At 40.7% G+C, this 15,926-nt stretch overlaps 1 protein-coding gene across 3 annotated transcripts in view; it reads left to right on the top strand.

Moving 5' to 3' along the window:
* The window catches only part of acacb (acetyl-CoA carboxylase beta), a 129,557-nt gene that overhangs the window by 58,137 nt on the left and 55,494 nt on the right, over positions 1 to 15,926 (top strand). For 2 of the 3 annotated variants that reach the window (XM_060843485.1, XM_060843487.1), the window contains exons 27-30: positions 1,416 to 1,534; positions 7,424 to 7,447; positions 9,089 to 9,226; positions 14,538 to 14,637. In XM_060843485.1, coding sequence (XP_060699468.1) covers positions 1,416 to 1,534; positions 7,424 to 7,447; positions 9,089 to 9,226; positions 14,538 to 14,637 — 381 coding nt within the window. The remainder of the gene's footprint in view (positions 1 to 1,415; positions 1,535 to 7,423; positions 7,448 to 9,088; positions 9,227 to 14,537; positions 14,638 to 15,926) is intronic. The other variant, XM_060843486.1, reaches the window with a different exon arrangement.

Here is a 15,926-nt window from a genome sequence, read left to right as displayed (position 1 = left end):
TATGCCAAGAATATCAAAACAATGAATATAATTGCTTACATTGTTACAAAGCATTAAGTAGTTAGGATTGTTTCTAAATTGTGGGCTGATTCCCACCACTTGTAATCAGATGACTGCCTCATTATACTGAAGCATATTTAGCTATTCTTCACTATATCTTAGTGTCCGAACTGTGCATAGTGAGTTTTGAGAAGATTCGTAGCTCAGGTTGAGGTTTTGGATGTAGGTTTGCTCACTGAGCTGCAAGGTTCATTTCCAGACGTTTCATTACCCTACTAGATAACATCTTCAGTGGGCCTCAGGCGAAGCAATGCTGAGAATTCCTGCTTTCTATTTATATGTTTGGGTTTCTTTGGGTTGTTGATGTCATTTCCTGTGGTGATGTTATTTCCTGTGGTGAAGTCATTTCCTGTTCCTTTTCTCAAGGAGTGATAGATGGGGTCTAACTCGATGTATTTGTTGATAGAGTTCCGGTTGGAATGCCATGCTTCTAGGAATTCTCATGTGTGTCTTTGTTTGGCTTGTCCTAGGACGGAGAGTCCCTTTCCTCCAACACAGGAGTGTTGTTTGACTGCAACCCTACCAGTATGCTAAAACTCAAATGCAGGCTTACACGTAAATCTTAGTCAACTAGCATACACAGGTTCCACTAGTACCCCCTCTGGAACAGTTCATATTGGCTTTTAAAATTCTTGTCTTTGTGTAATGTTCAAAGAGCAAAACATGAATTGTGCCTGTCATTTGGTATATTATCTGCAATAAATTTTACCTTTTCTTCCTTAAAAGGTTATTGTTTGAAATTTCCTCCCGACCTTTAGGTGTAACATTCCATAGGTCTCTCCCTCTCCAGAAAGCCACTTATTTTCAGCTGTAGCTCTTTTTTGGCTGTATCAGCTCTCTCTAAAAAAAAAATTGGAATTACAACATAAAAATGTCAATAGTAATTTGAGGTTCTCACCTTATAATCATTACATCATCCAGACATTAGAGAGCACTTGAAAAAGATTGTCTTATTTTTCAACACTTCCCCTTTATTCACTTTCACCTTCCTTAGTCTATGGTTGCTAACACCAACTGAAGCACCACCACTGTCATTCTGGCTCTGAACAAATAGCTCAGAATGTTCCAGATGTGGAATTGGTTTTACATTGATCCATTGGGAAAGATCTGATAACGGTCTTTATTAAGAGAACTCAGTTGTGTGAAAACCTCAACAAATATTTGAATAATCAAAAAAGTAGAGAAGAAAAAATATTGCTCTTCATTTCACCCATTTGATGAGTGAAAGCTTCTGCTGAATTGGCAGTGGCTGAGGTCTTTAAACTCATCTTTCATTTCTATCTGTTCAAGAGAATTTTGGTTTAACACTGAATATTCAGTTACCATATGACATACGTTCCTTTTTTGTGTGAAAGGTATATGTGCGGAGAGCATACATTGCCTACGAACTGAACAGCGTACAGCACCATCAACTGCGTAATGGCATTTGTGTGGTGGATTTCCAGTTCTTACTTCCTTCATCTCATCCAAACAGGTACTGCAGGAGTTAGACTAAACTTTGCCAAGTAATAAATAACGTGCATGTGCATGTGCATGTATTGCTTGTTCTTCTCAAATGCTGTTTGTTGCAGAACTGTTAAGATTCAAAAATGTTTTCCCTCCATTGGTTGTGCTCAATTTTGTTATTGGTGAATGTGTACTGTATTGAGTTCTGTATGTGAGCAGAGCAGTCAGTGGAGGGTAGCCTCTGAAAATGGACATGGGATCGCAGTGTACAATTAACTGTTCCTATTCAATGTTATGCAGGTAGTTTGTCAATATGCCTGTTACGTCCTCTTTTCAGCTAGTATTAGCCAAGCTGTTTATTGTCTGTATACATCAGAGGGAGCACAAAGTCATATCTTACTCATATCATTTATAGCTAACCTGCATTTCATTACAAAGGAGTGGTGCATTGTGGCTAGAGCAGGTGCTGACAATCAAGCAGGAAGTGAATCTGACATTGAAAAAGAGTGGCACAATATGGGAGAGAAAAAAATTCAAGGTTTTCAGACAGTGCACTTGGAGGACATAATGGAGGAGGTGGAAAATATATTATCCATGTCTAATTACTCTTCAGAATCTGCTTTAACTACTGTATACGCACAGCACAGTTTGAAGGGAGCTCCAGGATATTGCAATATTTGTGAAGATTTGTAGCTCAGGTTGTGGTTCAGGTTGTACACAACAAACCTAAGCAAGTAGACACAACACGCCCAGAGACTCTAGCCAGACTACCATATATTAAAAAAAGATATCTCAGCGATGACGACTAGACTACTCCGGCCCCTACCAGTACAATGAAACAGCTCTTGATGAATCTAAAGGACTCTGTACCAACAACCAGCAGAACGAACATCATATACAAATACCCTGCAAGAATTGCAACAAACATTACATTGGACAGATGGGCAGGAAACTAGCCACCAGGATATATGAGCACCAACTAGCCACCAAAGGTCACCACCAACTATCACTAATATCCTTACACACACACAACAAGGGACATCAGTTACACTGGGACGGGCTAAACAAAGACATGCACAGGAATTCCTAGACATTGGCATTGCCTGGCATTGACACCGGAACTCTATCTACAACACAAGTGACCTGTGTTGTGATCATGTCCAATACAAATCCATATCTGACCAGATCAAAAGCAGTATACTCCATTAGATCTCAGGGCGAAAGTATGGACTGCAGATAGAGCCCAACTTGGATAATGGGGCTCTTTCTGGGGTAGGTGGGACTTCTACAAACAGGATGGTCTTCACCTGAACTAGAGTAGCTCCCTGAAAGTGGAGTTGCAGGTAGATAGGATAGTGAAGAAGGCGTTTGATATGCTTTCGTTTATTGGGCAGAGTACTGAGTACAGGAATTGTGAGGTCATGTTGCGGCTGTACAGGACATTGGTTAGGACACTGTTGGAATGTTACGTGCAATTCTGGTCTCCTTCCTATCGGAAAGATGTTGTGAAACTTGAAAGGGTTCAGAAAAGATTTACAGGCATGTTGCCAGGGTTAGAGGATCTGAGCTACAGGGAGAGGCTGAACAGGCTGGGGCTGTTTTCCCTGGAGCGTCGGAGACTGAGGGGTGACCTTATAGAGGTTTACAAAATTATGAGGGGCATGGATAGGATAAATAGACAAAGTCTTTTCCCTGGGGTCGGCGAGTCCAGCACTAGAGGGCGTAGGTTTAGGGTGTGAGGGGAATGATATAAAAGAGACCTATGGGGCAACTTTTTCACGCAGAGGGTGGTACGTGTATGGAATGAGCTGCCAGAGGATGCGGTTGAGGCTGATACAATTGCAACATTTAAGAGGCATTTGGATGGATATATGAATAGGAAGGGTTTGGAGAGATATGGGCCGGGAGCTGGCAGGTGGGACTAGATTGGGTTGGGATATCTAGTCAGCATGGACGGGTTGGACCGAAGGGTCTGTTTCCATGCTGTACATCTCTACGAATCTATGATTCTACTTGGACCCCATTTACCAACCTCTTAGAAAAAGAGCCGGAAGTGATATCACCCATCATAACAGACCAAGACAAATAGAAAACAGGACAGTACACCAGTGCTTCAATGGAGGCTCACTGATCATGTTACCTAGCATGGTGATGAAACATCTGAGAACAGATCTGCCAGCTCAGCAAGCAAATTTACAACCAGAGATCCAGGTTGTTAATCAAGTTACAGTGAAGGGACAGCAATACGATTCCAAACAGGATAGAGTGTGGTTTGTGGTAGTTGTGTTCCCATGCTTTCCAGATCGTAGAGACAAGATGCTGGAGAAGTGCTGCTATCCATGCAAAGCACCAAGGCCTGTGCCTTCTGTATCAGCCCAGACTTCAGTGCAATGACCCTCTGATACCAATCAGTGCAGGTCTATCCCCATATTTTAGAAAGATAGAATCTGTGGAAGTTGCTGCGTCAATTAAAGGTTCTGCAGCAGAAGCTGGAGCTAAGGGACCCTGGAACAGGAAAAACAGAAAGGCCCATGATTTCTCTTCCTAACCCTGGATAGGGGTTGTGAGTTTAGAAGGGACTGGTGAAGAAGCCTTAGTGAGGTTTGCTGTGCGTCTTGTAGATGGCACATACTGCTACAGCTGTGCATAGATGGTGGAGGGAGTGAATATCAAAGGCAGTGCACGGGATGCCAATTAGTGGGCTACTTTGTCCTAGATGGTGTTTAGCTTCTTGATCATTGTTGGAGATGTTATCAATTAAGCAAGTGGAGAGTATTTCATCACTTACCTGACCTGTGTTTTATAGATGGTAGACGATATTTGAAGAATCAGGAGCTGAATTACTCACTGCAGCATGTCCAGCCTCTAACCCTCTCTTGTAGAGTAGAGTAGCTTTTATTTGTCATTTCTACCAAATGCAGCTGGTACAGTAAAAATGAGATAGCATTCCTCCAGGACCAAGGTGCTACATGGACAGCACAAACTACACTATCATACAAAGGGCAGCATACAGTGTTTAAGTAGGGCAAGACATGCAAATTCCAGTGTAATAAAGGAATGATAATTAATAGACATTATTCTAGCAGCAACTTGAAATCGTGCAAAAAATTTCAGATGGAAAAGAGTCCGATCATACTGTGTTAGGAGCCTGATGGCTTGGGGGAAGAAACTGTTGCACAGTTTGGCTGTGAGAGATGGAATGCTCCGCTATCTCCTGCCAAATGGTAGGAGGAAAAAATATTTGAGTAAGGGACGTGTGGCATTTTCCGCAATGCCTTTTGGATGCAGTGTGTGGTATAAATGTCTGTAATGGAGGGGAGAGATAGCTCAATGATCTTCTCAGCTATCTTCACTATCAGTTGTAGAGTCTTACGATCTGAGATGGTGCAATTCCCAAACCAAGCAGTGAGATAGCAGCTCAGTGTACTTGCAGTGAACCCTCTGTAGAATGTGATGAGGATGGGGAATGGGAGGTGTGCTTTCCTCAACCTACGCAGAAAGTAGAGACACTGCTGGGCTTTCTTGACTGTCGAGCTGGTATTGAGGGACCAGGGGAGATTCTCCACCAAGTGAATGCCAAGAAATTTGGTGTACTTCACAATCTCCATGGGGGAACTGTCAATGTCCATCAGAGAGTGGTCACTCCGTGCTCTCCTGAAGTCAATAAATATCTCTTTTATTTTGTCCACGTTCAGAGACAGGTTGTTGGCTCTGCACTAGTCTGTTAGTCGCTGCACCTCTTATCTGTTTGCTGACTTGCCATTCCTGCTGGTGAGATCCACTACAGTCGTGTCATCAGCGAACTTGATGATATGATTTGAGCTGTGCATCGCTGCACAGTCGTATGTCAGCAGGGTGAACAGCAGTGGACTGAACACACAGCCCTGGGGGTCCTCTTGCTCAGTGTAATAGTGTTGAAGATGCTGTTCCCAATCCAGACTGACTGAGGTCTCCCAGTCAGGAAGTCCAGGATCCAGTTTCAAATGGAGGTATTTAGGCCCAGCAGACTCAGCTTTCTAATCAGGTGCTGAGGGATTATAATGTTAAATGCAGGCCTGAAGTCTATGAACAGTAATCTGACATAGATGTCCTTCTTCTCCAGTGCATGAGAGTTAGATGGAGGGTGGTGGAAACGGCATCATCTGTTGAGCAATTGGGATGATATGTGAACTGCAGGGTGTCCAGTGAGGGGGGTGGTGGGTCTTAATATGCTTCATGAGCCTCTCAAAACACTTCATGATGATGGGTGTTAGCGCAACGCGGCTGTTGAGACAGGATGCATAGGGACAATGGTACCAGCCTTGAAGCACGTTGGAACTATAACACAGTGCAGGGAGGCTGAAGGGCCTGTTTCCATACTGGAGAGCATCTTAAAAAAGAGATATCCATGAGAACATCCACCAGTACATCAAAGCATCCTCTCAGCACTCTGCCAGCGATGTTATCTGGTCCATGGGTTGACTCTGTATAGGGTTTTCCTCACGTTAGCCACAGTAAGATGCAGCACCTGGTTGTTGGGGGTAGCTGGACTTGCTCGCTGCCTCCTTATTTCGTGCCTCAAGCCATTCATTGAAGTTGTTCAACTCATCCACGAGAGAGGCATCACCAGCACAAGCAGGCGATGCTATTCTGTGGTTGGTGATGGCCTGGATGTCCTTCCACATGTTGTGCGTATCACCGCTGTCCTGAAAGTGGCTGTGTATTCTCTGTCCGTATGCACACTTTGCCTCTTTGATGGTCTGGGTCGCTGTTGTTAGGGCCGCCTTGTCGTATCCTCTGAAGGTGGAATCACAGGTCTTCAGCAGCATGCACACCGTTGCGGTCATCCACGGCTTCTGGTTGGGGTGAGAAGTGCTGGTCTTGGACACAGTGGCGTCATCAATGCACTTGCTAATGTAGCAAATCACTGAAGCCATGTGTAAGCAATTTATTTATATGGCTGGCCCGGTTCTGTTTCTGATTAATGGTCATCCTTAAGATCTTGATAGTAGGTGATTCAGTGGTAAGAATGTCATTGAATGTCAACGTAATATAGCGAGAATTCCTCTTCCTGAGAAATCTTTGTTTGGTATAAATGTACCATGAATGTTACACCATTTCTCAGCTAGCTCAATCTAACACTTGCTGGATGTAGACCCTGACTGCTTCAATATTTGAGGAATCCTGAATGGTGCTTAAAATTGTGCAACCACAGTGAGTGTTCCCACTTCTGATCTTATGACGGAGGGAAGGTGATTAATAAAGCTGCTGAAGATGGTTGGGCAATGTGAGCCCTAAGGAACACCTGCACAGCTTAGATGATTGAGCTCCCACAATTGCAACCATCATCCTTTGTGCTAGGATAACACCAATAAATGGAGAGTTGGTCCACTGATTCCCATTGACTTCAGTTTTGCCAGACCTCCTTCATGCCACACTAGATCAAATGTTGCCTTTATGTCATGGGCATTCACTTTTATTTTGCCTCTGGAATTCAGCACTTTTACCGATGTTTAAACCAAGGCTGTAATGAGGTCAGCAGTGTAGTGACCCTGGCAGAACCCAAACGGAGCATTGGCAAGTCGGTTATTGTCAATGATCTTACTAGTTCAAAGCACACAAGATTTGAAGTTAGTTAGCCATCCCCCATACATCCCAGACTCATATCAACTAACCCCACGTGGACTAATGATTGAACTGATCATTTAGGCCTTGGTGGAGTCATTCAATGCTGCAAATTGTATGGTAACTCCCAGATATTGAAGTGCTACAAATAAGTTATTTTTTAGAAAAAGAATTCAACTTCTTGTTGGTTTATGCACTGAATGCATGTTTATTTACCAAATAGTATGTTTGTTGTATGTTATTTTGGCTGAAGTGATTGTAACTACATTTACTATGTAGCTTAACTTTTTGTATGTTAAATGTTCAATTTCAGAGGAAGCTATCCTACCCTATACAGGTAGAGTAAAGTTCATCTACTTATTGCATGGATCATAAGAAAATAGTGCTGTCTTGCAAATGGTGAATAACTAACTGAACTGGTGAAAAATAAAGGGAAAGTGGAACCTAAGACCAGGATTGACTGTGGCCATTGTTAAGCTTTTACAACTTGAATTAAGTTGAATTGAATGGATTCAAAAATACCACACCAGGGTGATAATGAATGTAACTGGATTACTTTCTCTTAATAAATATGAAAGTAAACTAATAAAATAATTGAACTATGTTTGTGTTAATAATTAAACTAAAATGGTGCATAATTTGCAAGTTTTGTGTCAGCTCTTTCAGACTAATGCTGTTGTTGAATAGTATAAAGAGAAATTCACTTGGCACCTTCTCATTCTTGTCTCTCTCCAGAGATATATTCTATCTCTATTGGTCCATGTCAGTAATTGGATTATTGTCGGTATGAAAAGTATTTTACTTTCTTTGTTGTCTAGCACAAGCTGAAGTCAGGATGTGTTAATTGTAATCCAGTTTAAATCAAGCCCTCCCTACCTCTCAAAAACTTGCAAGTTTTGACCGGCAAACTCTTATTCAATGCGTGCAAAAATTTCAAACGTGCATGAATCTGACAAGTTCCTGAAATTGCTCTCTTTTTCAACGATTTTTAGCTAGTTTTGAAATTGGTTGTGTCATATTTCATTATTCATCAATATTATTTATTTCATTATTTCTGAGAACAAATGACATAACCAGCATTGAAAAGAGTAAAGTCATTCCAAAAGCACTGGTTATGTGAGAGGAGTTTTCATTGTTAGAAGTTTATATGAGAGGAGAAATTCTAAATCGTGGGACAATTAAAGTTGGAGACTGCTGTGTGGTTAAGGGTGAATTTCATCAACGATGAATGAGAAAAAAATAGGTCGGGTGGTGTAAGATTGGGGTTTCTCTCCCTAAACTTTTCCTTCTCTTTTGCCTCCTCTCAGATGTTCCTTAAAACCAATCTTATTTTTTATCCCTATTTGGCCAATACCCACTTTTGTGGCTTGCTACTTTTTTTTTAATAACTCTGCTGTGAAATTTTGTTGGCCATTTGCTGTAAATCCAAGTTGTTTCTCTTGATAAATTTTTAAAACCACCTCAGTAAACAAGCAAAGTAGTCACCATACTATGAAACTTGATACTTGATGATTCTTCATTTTATACGTTACATTTCCACAACAGAATTGAAGAGTGGAAAATAATAATTTATATTAAAGGATATGAAGTTGCTAATATAAATAAATTAAAATGCACCAAGTAATGTTTTGGTGTTGAGGTTTAAAAAGGAAACACTACTACTATAATCATTTGTTAGTTTGTGGTACAGAGTCTAAGACATTCTGTTGTTTTTGTATCATTATGTTCCATTACCAGGAATGTCTTAAGGTATCTTTCCTTTTCAAAGCATTCTGTGCTTATGTTTTTCTCACTCAGTTGCTGTTTTCACTCAAACTGTCAACAGTGAAAGAAATTTGTTAGTCTAGAATTATGAGCTTTTGTAAGTGGTTCTGCATTAACCCAATGTAGCACACTGAAGCTAGCATAAACAAGGTCAAAATATCTCTGTTTGCATACACTTGTGTAGATCTGATTAGCTCTTTTTTTCAATCTGTAGGATGTGTGTTCCAACCAGCACAGTTCACTATGAGCTGAATCGACAAAGCAATGACCTCTTCAAAACGGGCATGCCGTCTCCTGTATGCCAGCGAATGGGAGTATTAGTTGCATTTGAAACATTTGAAGATTTAGTTAAGTGAGTATTGTCTCAATTAAGAATGTTCAAGAGTTAAGTTTTAGTTTTATAGAAAATATTTTTTAACAATATTCTTTTGCAGGATGTGGGCATTGTAGGCAAGGCCAGAATTTGTTGCCCACAGATATTTGCCTTTGAGAAGGCAACAATGAGCCATCTTCCTAAGCCACTGAAGTCCATGTGGTGTACGTACACCTACAGCAGTGTTAGGAAGGGAGTTTCAAGGTTATCACCCAGCAGTGTTGATAGTATTTTGATATTGTTTCCAAGTCAGGATGGTGTGTGATTTGAATGGTAAAGTAGGTGGTGATGTTCCCATTCCTCTGCTGTCCTTATCCTTCTAGTTGGTCACAGGGTTGGAAGATGCTGTAGAAGAAGTCTTGGTGAGTTTCTGAACTGCATCTTGCACTTACTTGCCACTGTATGTTAGTGTTAAGGGAGAGTGTTGAAGGCATTAGATGGCGTGTCATTCAAGAGGGCTTCTTTGTCATAGATGCTGTCAAACTACATGAGCGCTATTAGAGTTGCACTCATTCAGGCAGTAGGGAACTATTCTACTGCACTCCCTACTCTTGACTTGTAGATGTGAACAGGTTTTGGTAGTTTGGAGGTAAATTACTCTTCCAACATGTAGCCTGCTCTTGGAGCTGCAGTATTTTCTGAGTGGTCCATTTCATCTTCTGGTCAATGATAGTCACCAGGATGTTCATAGTAGGGAATATTCAATGATGGTAGTGCCAATAAAGTCAAAGGAAGAGGATAAGATTCTCTCTTGATCGAGATAGTCATTAGCCATCATTTGTATGGCACAAATATTACTGACCATTTGTCAGTAATATCATTTACCAACTCATCAAATCTGACTGCAACCAAGGAGAGAGAATTAGAATTAACTTTGAGTCCAATATAATCCTTCTTCAGAACTGTGGATTTCTAAAGAAGAATAATATTGGACTCTCGATGGTAAATCTCAAGCTACCAGACTTCCTGAGTTTCTGCAGAACTACTTGTGACTTTTTGCTTGTTTTGATTGGTTTTAGTAACAGAAATGGCAATTTTGGGCATAAGCAAATGTAGGGGAACCTCGATTATCTGAACGAGATGAGCATGCATTGTTTTATTCGGATAATCAATTATTCGGATAATCGATTTTACCTTAAACAAGGGAAGCCATACTGATCTAATGCTGATTTAAATCTATAACTTAACAAGTATGTCAATAGTCTGATGAGGAAAGGGGCCATATTGGACCTGGTACTGGGGAATGAGCCAGGACAATTGGTAGAAGTTGCGGTGGGGGATTTCTTTGGGAACAGTGACCACAATTTTGTAAGTTTTAGAATACTCATAGATAAAGAAGAGAGTGGTCCTAAGGGAAGAGTACTAAAATTGGGCCAAGGCCAATTATATCAAAATTAGGCAGGAGCTGGGAAATGTGGATTCAACACAGCTATTTGAAGGGAAGTCCACATTTGAGATGTGGGAGGCTTTCAAAGATAGGTTAACGGTAGTGCAGGATAGGCATGTCCCGTTGAAGGCAAAGGATAGGAAAGGCAAGATTCGGGGACCATGGATGACAGGAGAAATTGTACGACTAGCCAAGAGGAAAAGGGAAGCATGCATAAGGTCTAGGCAGCTAAGAACAGAACGGGCCCTGGAGGAATATCAGAAGAGTAGGACCAGTCTTAAACAAGGAATCAAGCGGGCTAAAAGGAGTCATGAAATAGTTTAGCAAGCAGAATTAAGTAAAATCCCAAAGCATTTTATTCTTATATAAGAAGCAAGCGGGTAACTAGAGAAAGGATTGGTCCATTAAAAGATAATGAAGGAAGGCTGTGTGCCGAACCTGAGAGAATGGGTGAGATTCTGAATGATTACTTTGCATCAGTGTTCACTGAGGAGAGGAACATGATGAATCTTGAGATTATAGATAGAAGTTTGATTAGTCTGGATCACGTTGGCATAAGTAGGGAAGACGTGTTGGGTATGCTAGAGGTTATTAAGGTGGACAAATCACCAGGACTGGATGAGATCTCTCCCAGCTTGCTGAGGGAGGTGAGAGAGGAAATAGCTGAGGCCCTGACAGATATCTTTGTGGCATCCTTAAATACAGGTGAAGTGCTGGAGGACTGGAAGGTTGCTCATGTTGTCCCCCTGTACAAGAAGGGTAGCAGGGATATTCCGGGTAACTACAGACCATTGAGCCTGATGTCGGTGGTGGGGAATTTGCTGGAGAGAGTACTGAGAGATGGGATCTATTTATATTTAGAAAAGAATGAGCTTATCAGTGATAGGCAACATGGTTTTGTGTGGGAGAGATCGTGCCTTACCAACTTAATAGGGTTCTTCGAGGAAGTGACCAAGTTATTAGATGAAGGAAGGGCTGTTGATATCATATAGATGGACTTTAGTAAGGCATTTGATAAGGTTCCCCATTGTAAACTAATGGAGAAAGTGAAGTCATATGGTGTGCAGGGTGTTCTAGGTGGATAAAGAACTGGTTGAGCAACAGGAGACAGAGAGTAGTAGTTGAAGGGAGTTTCTCGAAATGGAGAAAGGTGACTAGTGGTGTTCCACAAGGGTCAGTATTGGGGCCATTGTTGTTTGTAATATACATAAATGATCTAGAAGAGGGCACTGCTGGTATGATCAGCAAGTTTGCAGATGACACAAAGATTGGTGGACTAGCAGAAAGCATAAGGGACTGTCAGAGAATACATGAGGATATAGATAGACTGGAGAGTTGGGCGGAAAAGTGGCAGATGGCTTTCAATCCAGGCAAATGTGAGGTAATGCATTTAGGCAAGTCTAATTCTAGAGCGAATTATGTAATGAATGGAAGAGCCTTGGGAAAAGTTGATGGGCAGAGAGATCTGGGAGTGCAGGTCCATTGTACCCTGAAGGTTGCTGCACAGGTGGATAGAGTGGTCAAGAAGGCATATAGTATGTTCGCCTTCATTGGACAGGGTATTGAATATAAGAGCTGGCAAGTCATCTTAAAATTGTACAAGACATTGGTTAGGCCGCATTTAGAATACTGTTTCCAGTTCTGGTCGCCACATTATCAAAAGGATGTGGACACTTTGGAAAGGGTGCAGAGAAGGTTTAAGAGGGTGTTGCCTGGTATGGAAGGTGCTAGCTATGAAGAGAGGTTGAGTAGGTTAGTTTTATTTTCACTAGACAAAAGGAGATTGAGGGGGGACCTGATTGAGGTTTACAAAATCATGAAGGGTATATTCAGGATGGATAGAGACAAGCCTTTTCCCAGAGTGAAGGATTCAATAATGAGAGGTCTCGTTTTCAAGGTGAGAGGTGGAAAGTTTAAGGGGGATACACGCGGCAAGTACTTCACACAGAGGGTGGTGGGCGTTTGGCACGCATTGCCAGCAGAGGTGGTAGAGGCAGGCACGTTACATTCATTTAAGATGCGTCTGGACAGATGCATGAGTAGGTGGGGAGCAAAGGGATACAAATGCTTAGGAATTGACCGACAGGTTTAGACAGTACATTTGGATCGGCTCAGGCTTTGAGGGCCGAAGGGCCTGTTCCTGGGCTGTAAATTTTCTTTGTTCTTTTATAGTTTTAATAAGTCTGCCATTTAAGCAAAACAATGTTTGCAGTCTGCAAATTGTAGGTTAAAGTGGGAAGGACTAAACCCTTACCATGAAATTCCAGTACTTAACAAGGTCCTGAACAGCTCCTACAATCACAAGAGCATTTGTCAGTTTCAGGGAACTCAGTCTTGCGATAGAAAGACAGAAGCCCCGCCTCATTCGTGCGTTCACGTTCTCAGCCTTTTTTTTTAACGAACGGCCCGGTAACGTGTCGGGAATACCGTAAACCACTTACTTTTGCAAAGGGCTGTGTCACAACCCTTACCTAAAAAATACCCAGTCACTGATGCTTGAGCTGCTTGTGTTTCTTTGTTTTTGCATTTTCACATGTTCTTCAGTACAGGTAAATCAAATACACGTATATCTCTGATGTTACATTTTTGTGGGACCTTGAAATCTTCGGATCATCTGAAATTCAGATAATCGATATTCAGATAATCGAGGTTCCTCTGTATTGGACAACTGCTTCATAATCATTGATACCATTTTTAATTTGAAATTTGAAACTGGCACTTCCATATTACTCCCTTCCCTCTCATCTGTAGTCACTCTGAATACCCAAGCTCTCATGCCATGCGCTACTCCCTTTATTCATGTTCATAGTCAACCTTTGTGATACTATCTATGTGGTTCACAAGTTTGTTAATGCCACAAAACTTTAACTGTCTACTTTTACCTTTAACGTTTGAGCTATCTATGTATAACATGTTGCTTGTCTCACATCTTTGTGATGGAATTTTCAATCCCTAAACATCAAGGGTATCATTCTGCCACAAACTGAGCTCTAACTTTCCCCTGGTCACAGAGACCAAACCAGATGATGTACAACTTGCATGATGCTTACATTTCCAAAGTTGAGATGACTTTCAAATTTTGGCTTGCTATCATTAAGATTTATTACTTGTACTTTCTCAAGATTGTCTATCTCTACTTTCTGTTCATTGCTGCAGAAATTAAAATTCTTTCTTTATCTCTTGATCTAGTGTCTCAAATACTGCTTTACTGAGCTCCTCTCCCCATATCATCCAAAGCTCCAACACTTGAAACTTTTCCTCTTGTTGTACCTTCCTCACTTGTAACCCTTATCCACACTGGCTTCCTTTGCTCAAGCGTCCTTGCTGCACCCTACTTTTGTGACTCTCTTCACATTCTATCTACCCTTCCCACTTTCAACTTTGGGTTCCTTTCAATCCTCCCTCCATCCCATACAATTCTTCTTGCAAGTATTTGAGCAGATTGCCTGCTATTACTTGGCAAATAGACTCAAATGTTAGCTGTTTGATTGAGATGTTGAGGAATCTTTGAAATATATGCCATAATGAACCTGTAGTTTCAGAAGAGGAAAGAAAGAAAGCTTTTTTTTTTAAATGGCTGTAAATTTTAAATTAATATCGCAAATTTCCTAGTAAATTATTAGAAAATCAAATTTACATTTCTCTGTTAGTCAGTAGACATTAAAAGATTTCCTGAATGTATTTTAAAGGTAATGAAATAAAATTTAAAGCCAGTAATGGGATTTCATTCGCTGTTTCCATTCTGTGTTGTACAAAAGTAATTCCTGTAATCAATAAATAATACCAACAAAATCAGACTAGATTCAGTCTCTGTCGCAATTATAGACCCAAACTGACAGTATAAATTACTTCATGTTTTCTATCATTAACTTGGCAATAATTTGAATATTTGTACTTCTAAAGAAACTTTGAAGAAGTGATTTCCTGCTTTGCTGACCCATTTCTGGACAGTCCGCTATTTTCTGAAACAAGATCCACCTTCTTTGACCAAACAGACATTCAGGTGAGTTATGATCCCCTAACTTTATTTGATTTGATTTGATTTGATATTTATATTGTCACGTTAACCGAGGTACAGTGAAAAATGTTGTTTTGCGTGCAGTACAAGCAGATCATACCATACAAAATGCATTAGGGTAATAGAACAGAGCGAAGATTACAGCTGCAGAGGAGGTGCGCACAGAGCGAGATCAATATTAAATTAAAATTTGAGAGGTCCATTCAGAAGTCAATTAATAGCCAGGAAGAAGCTGTTCTTGAATCTGTTTGTATGTGTATAGGTTGGAAAAGATTATAATTGGGAAGGGAGGGGTCTTTGATAATGTTGGCTGCCTTCTTGAGGCTTTCTGATTCTGAGGCTGGCTTGCATGATGAACTGGGCTGTGTTCACAACTCTCTGCAGTTACTTACAGTCCTGGGCAGAGTAGTTACCATACAAAGCCGTGATGCAACCAGATGGTGCATCTATAAAAATTGGTAAGAGTCTTTACACACATGCCACATTTCCTTAGCCTTTTGAGGAAGTACAACCGTTGTTGTGCTTTCTTGATTGTCATGTCCACATAGGTGGACCAGGACAGATTGTTGGTGATCATTACTCCTAGGAATGTAATGCTTTCGACCATCTCCACCTCAGCACCATTGATACAGATGGGGGTGTGCCCTCCATCTTTCCTCCTGTAGTCAATGACCAGCTCTTTCATTTTGCTGACATTGAGAGATTGTTATCTCGACACTATGCCACTGAGGAATTTCAGGTCTATAACGTATGTCAGCTCAAGAATGCAATATGTTTGTAAACTTTCCAAGTAACAATTTAAAATATGGAAGTCAACTCAGAAAACCATGAGGAAAAAGTTGAAAACTGAGAGAGAGAGGGTGTATTAAACTGATCAAATTTAGGAATCTAAAACGTAAACACTAGAGGAGGATGGAAAGACAAAAAACTTTGATGTCCTGAGGAAAAAAAAAATGATTTGGATTGGGATTTTAATGTGAATGCAGAAAAGTGCCAGGCTATGTGGTTAGTATATTGTGCCCAGTCTTGGATATCTTCAGAGAGAATGTTCATATGAAGAGGAGTGTGCAGAAGAGATACAATAAAATGAAACTAAGGATGCTTTGCTTTCATGGAGTCTATGAAAACTGTGATTTTCTTCAGTAGGACTAAGATAATTTAGTTGGGATTTTAGAGAAAATAGTATTTTGATAAGTAGTTGATAAATTGATTATTATTGAGCGTTAATTTATAAAATAACCAAATAAAAAGAGAAAGTTAGAATTTTTCTTCTT

The sequence above is a fragment of the Hemiscyllium ocellatum genome, chromosome 24 (genome assembly GCF_020745735.1).
Source record: "Hemiscyllium ocellatum isolate sHemOce1 chromosome 24, sHemOce1.pat.X.cur, whole genome shotgun sequence".
NCBI lineage: Eukaryota > Metazoa > Chordata > Chondrichthyes > Orectolobiformes > Hemiscylliidae > Hemiscyllium > Hemiscyllium ocellatum.
This window is presented reverse-complemented; position numbering and strand designations above follow the sequence as displayed.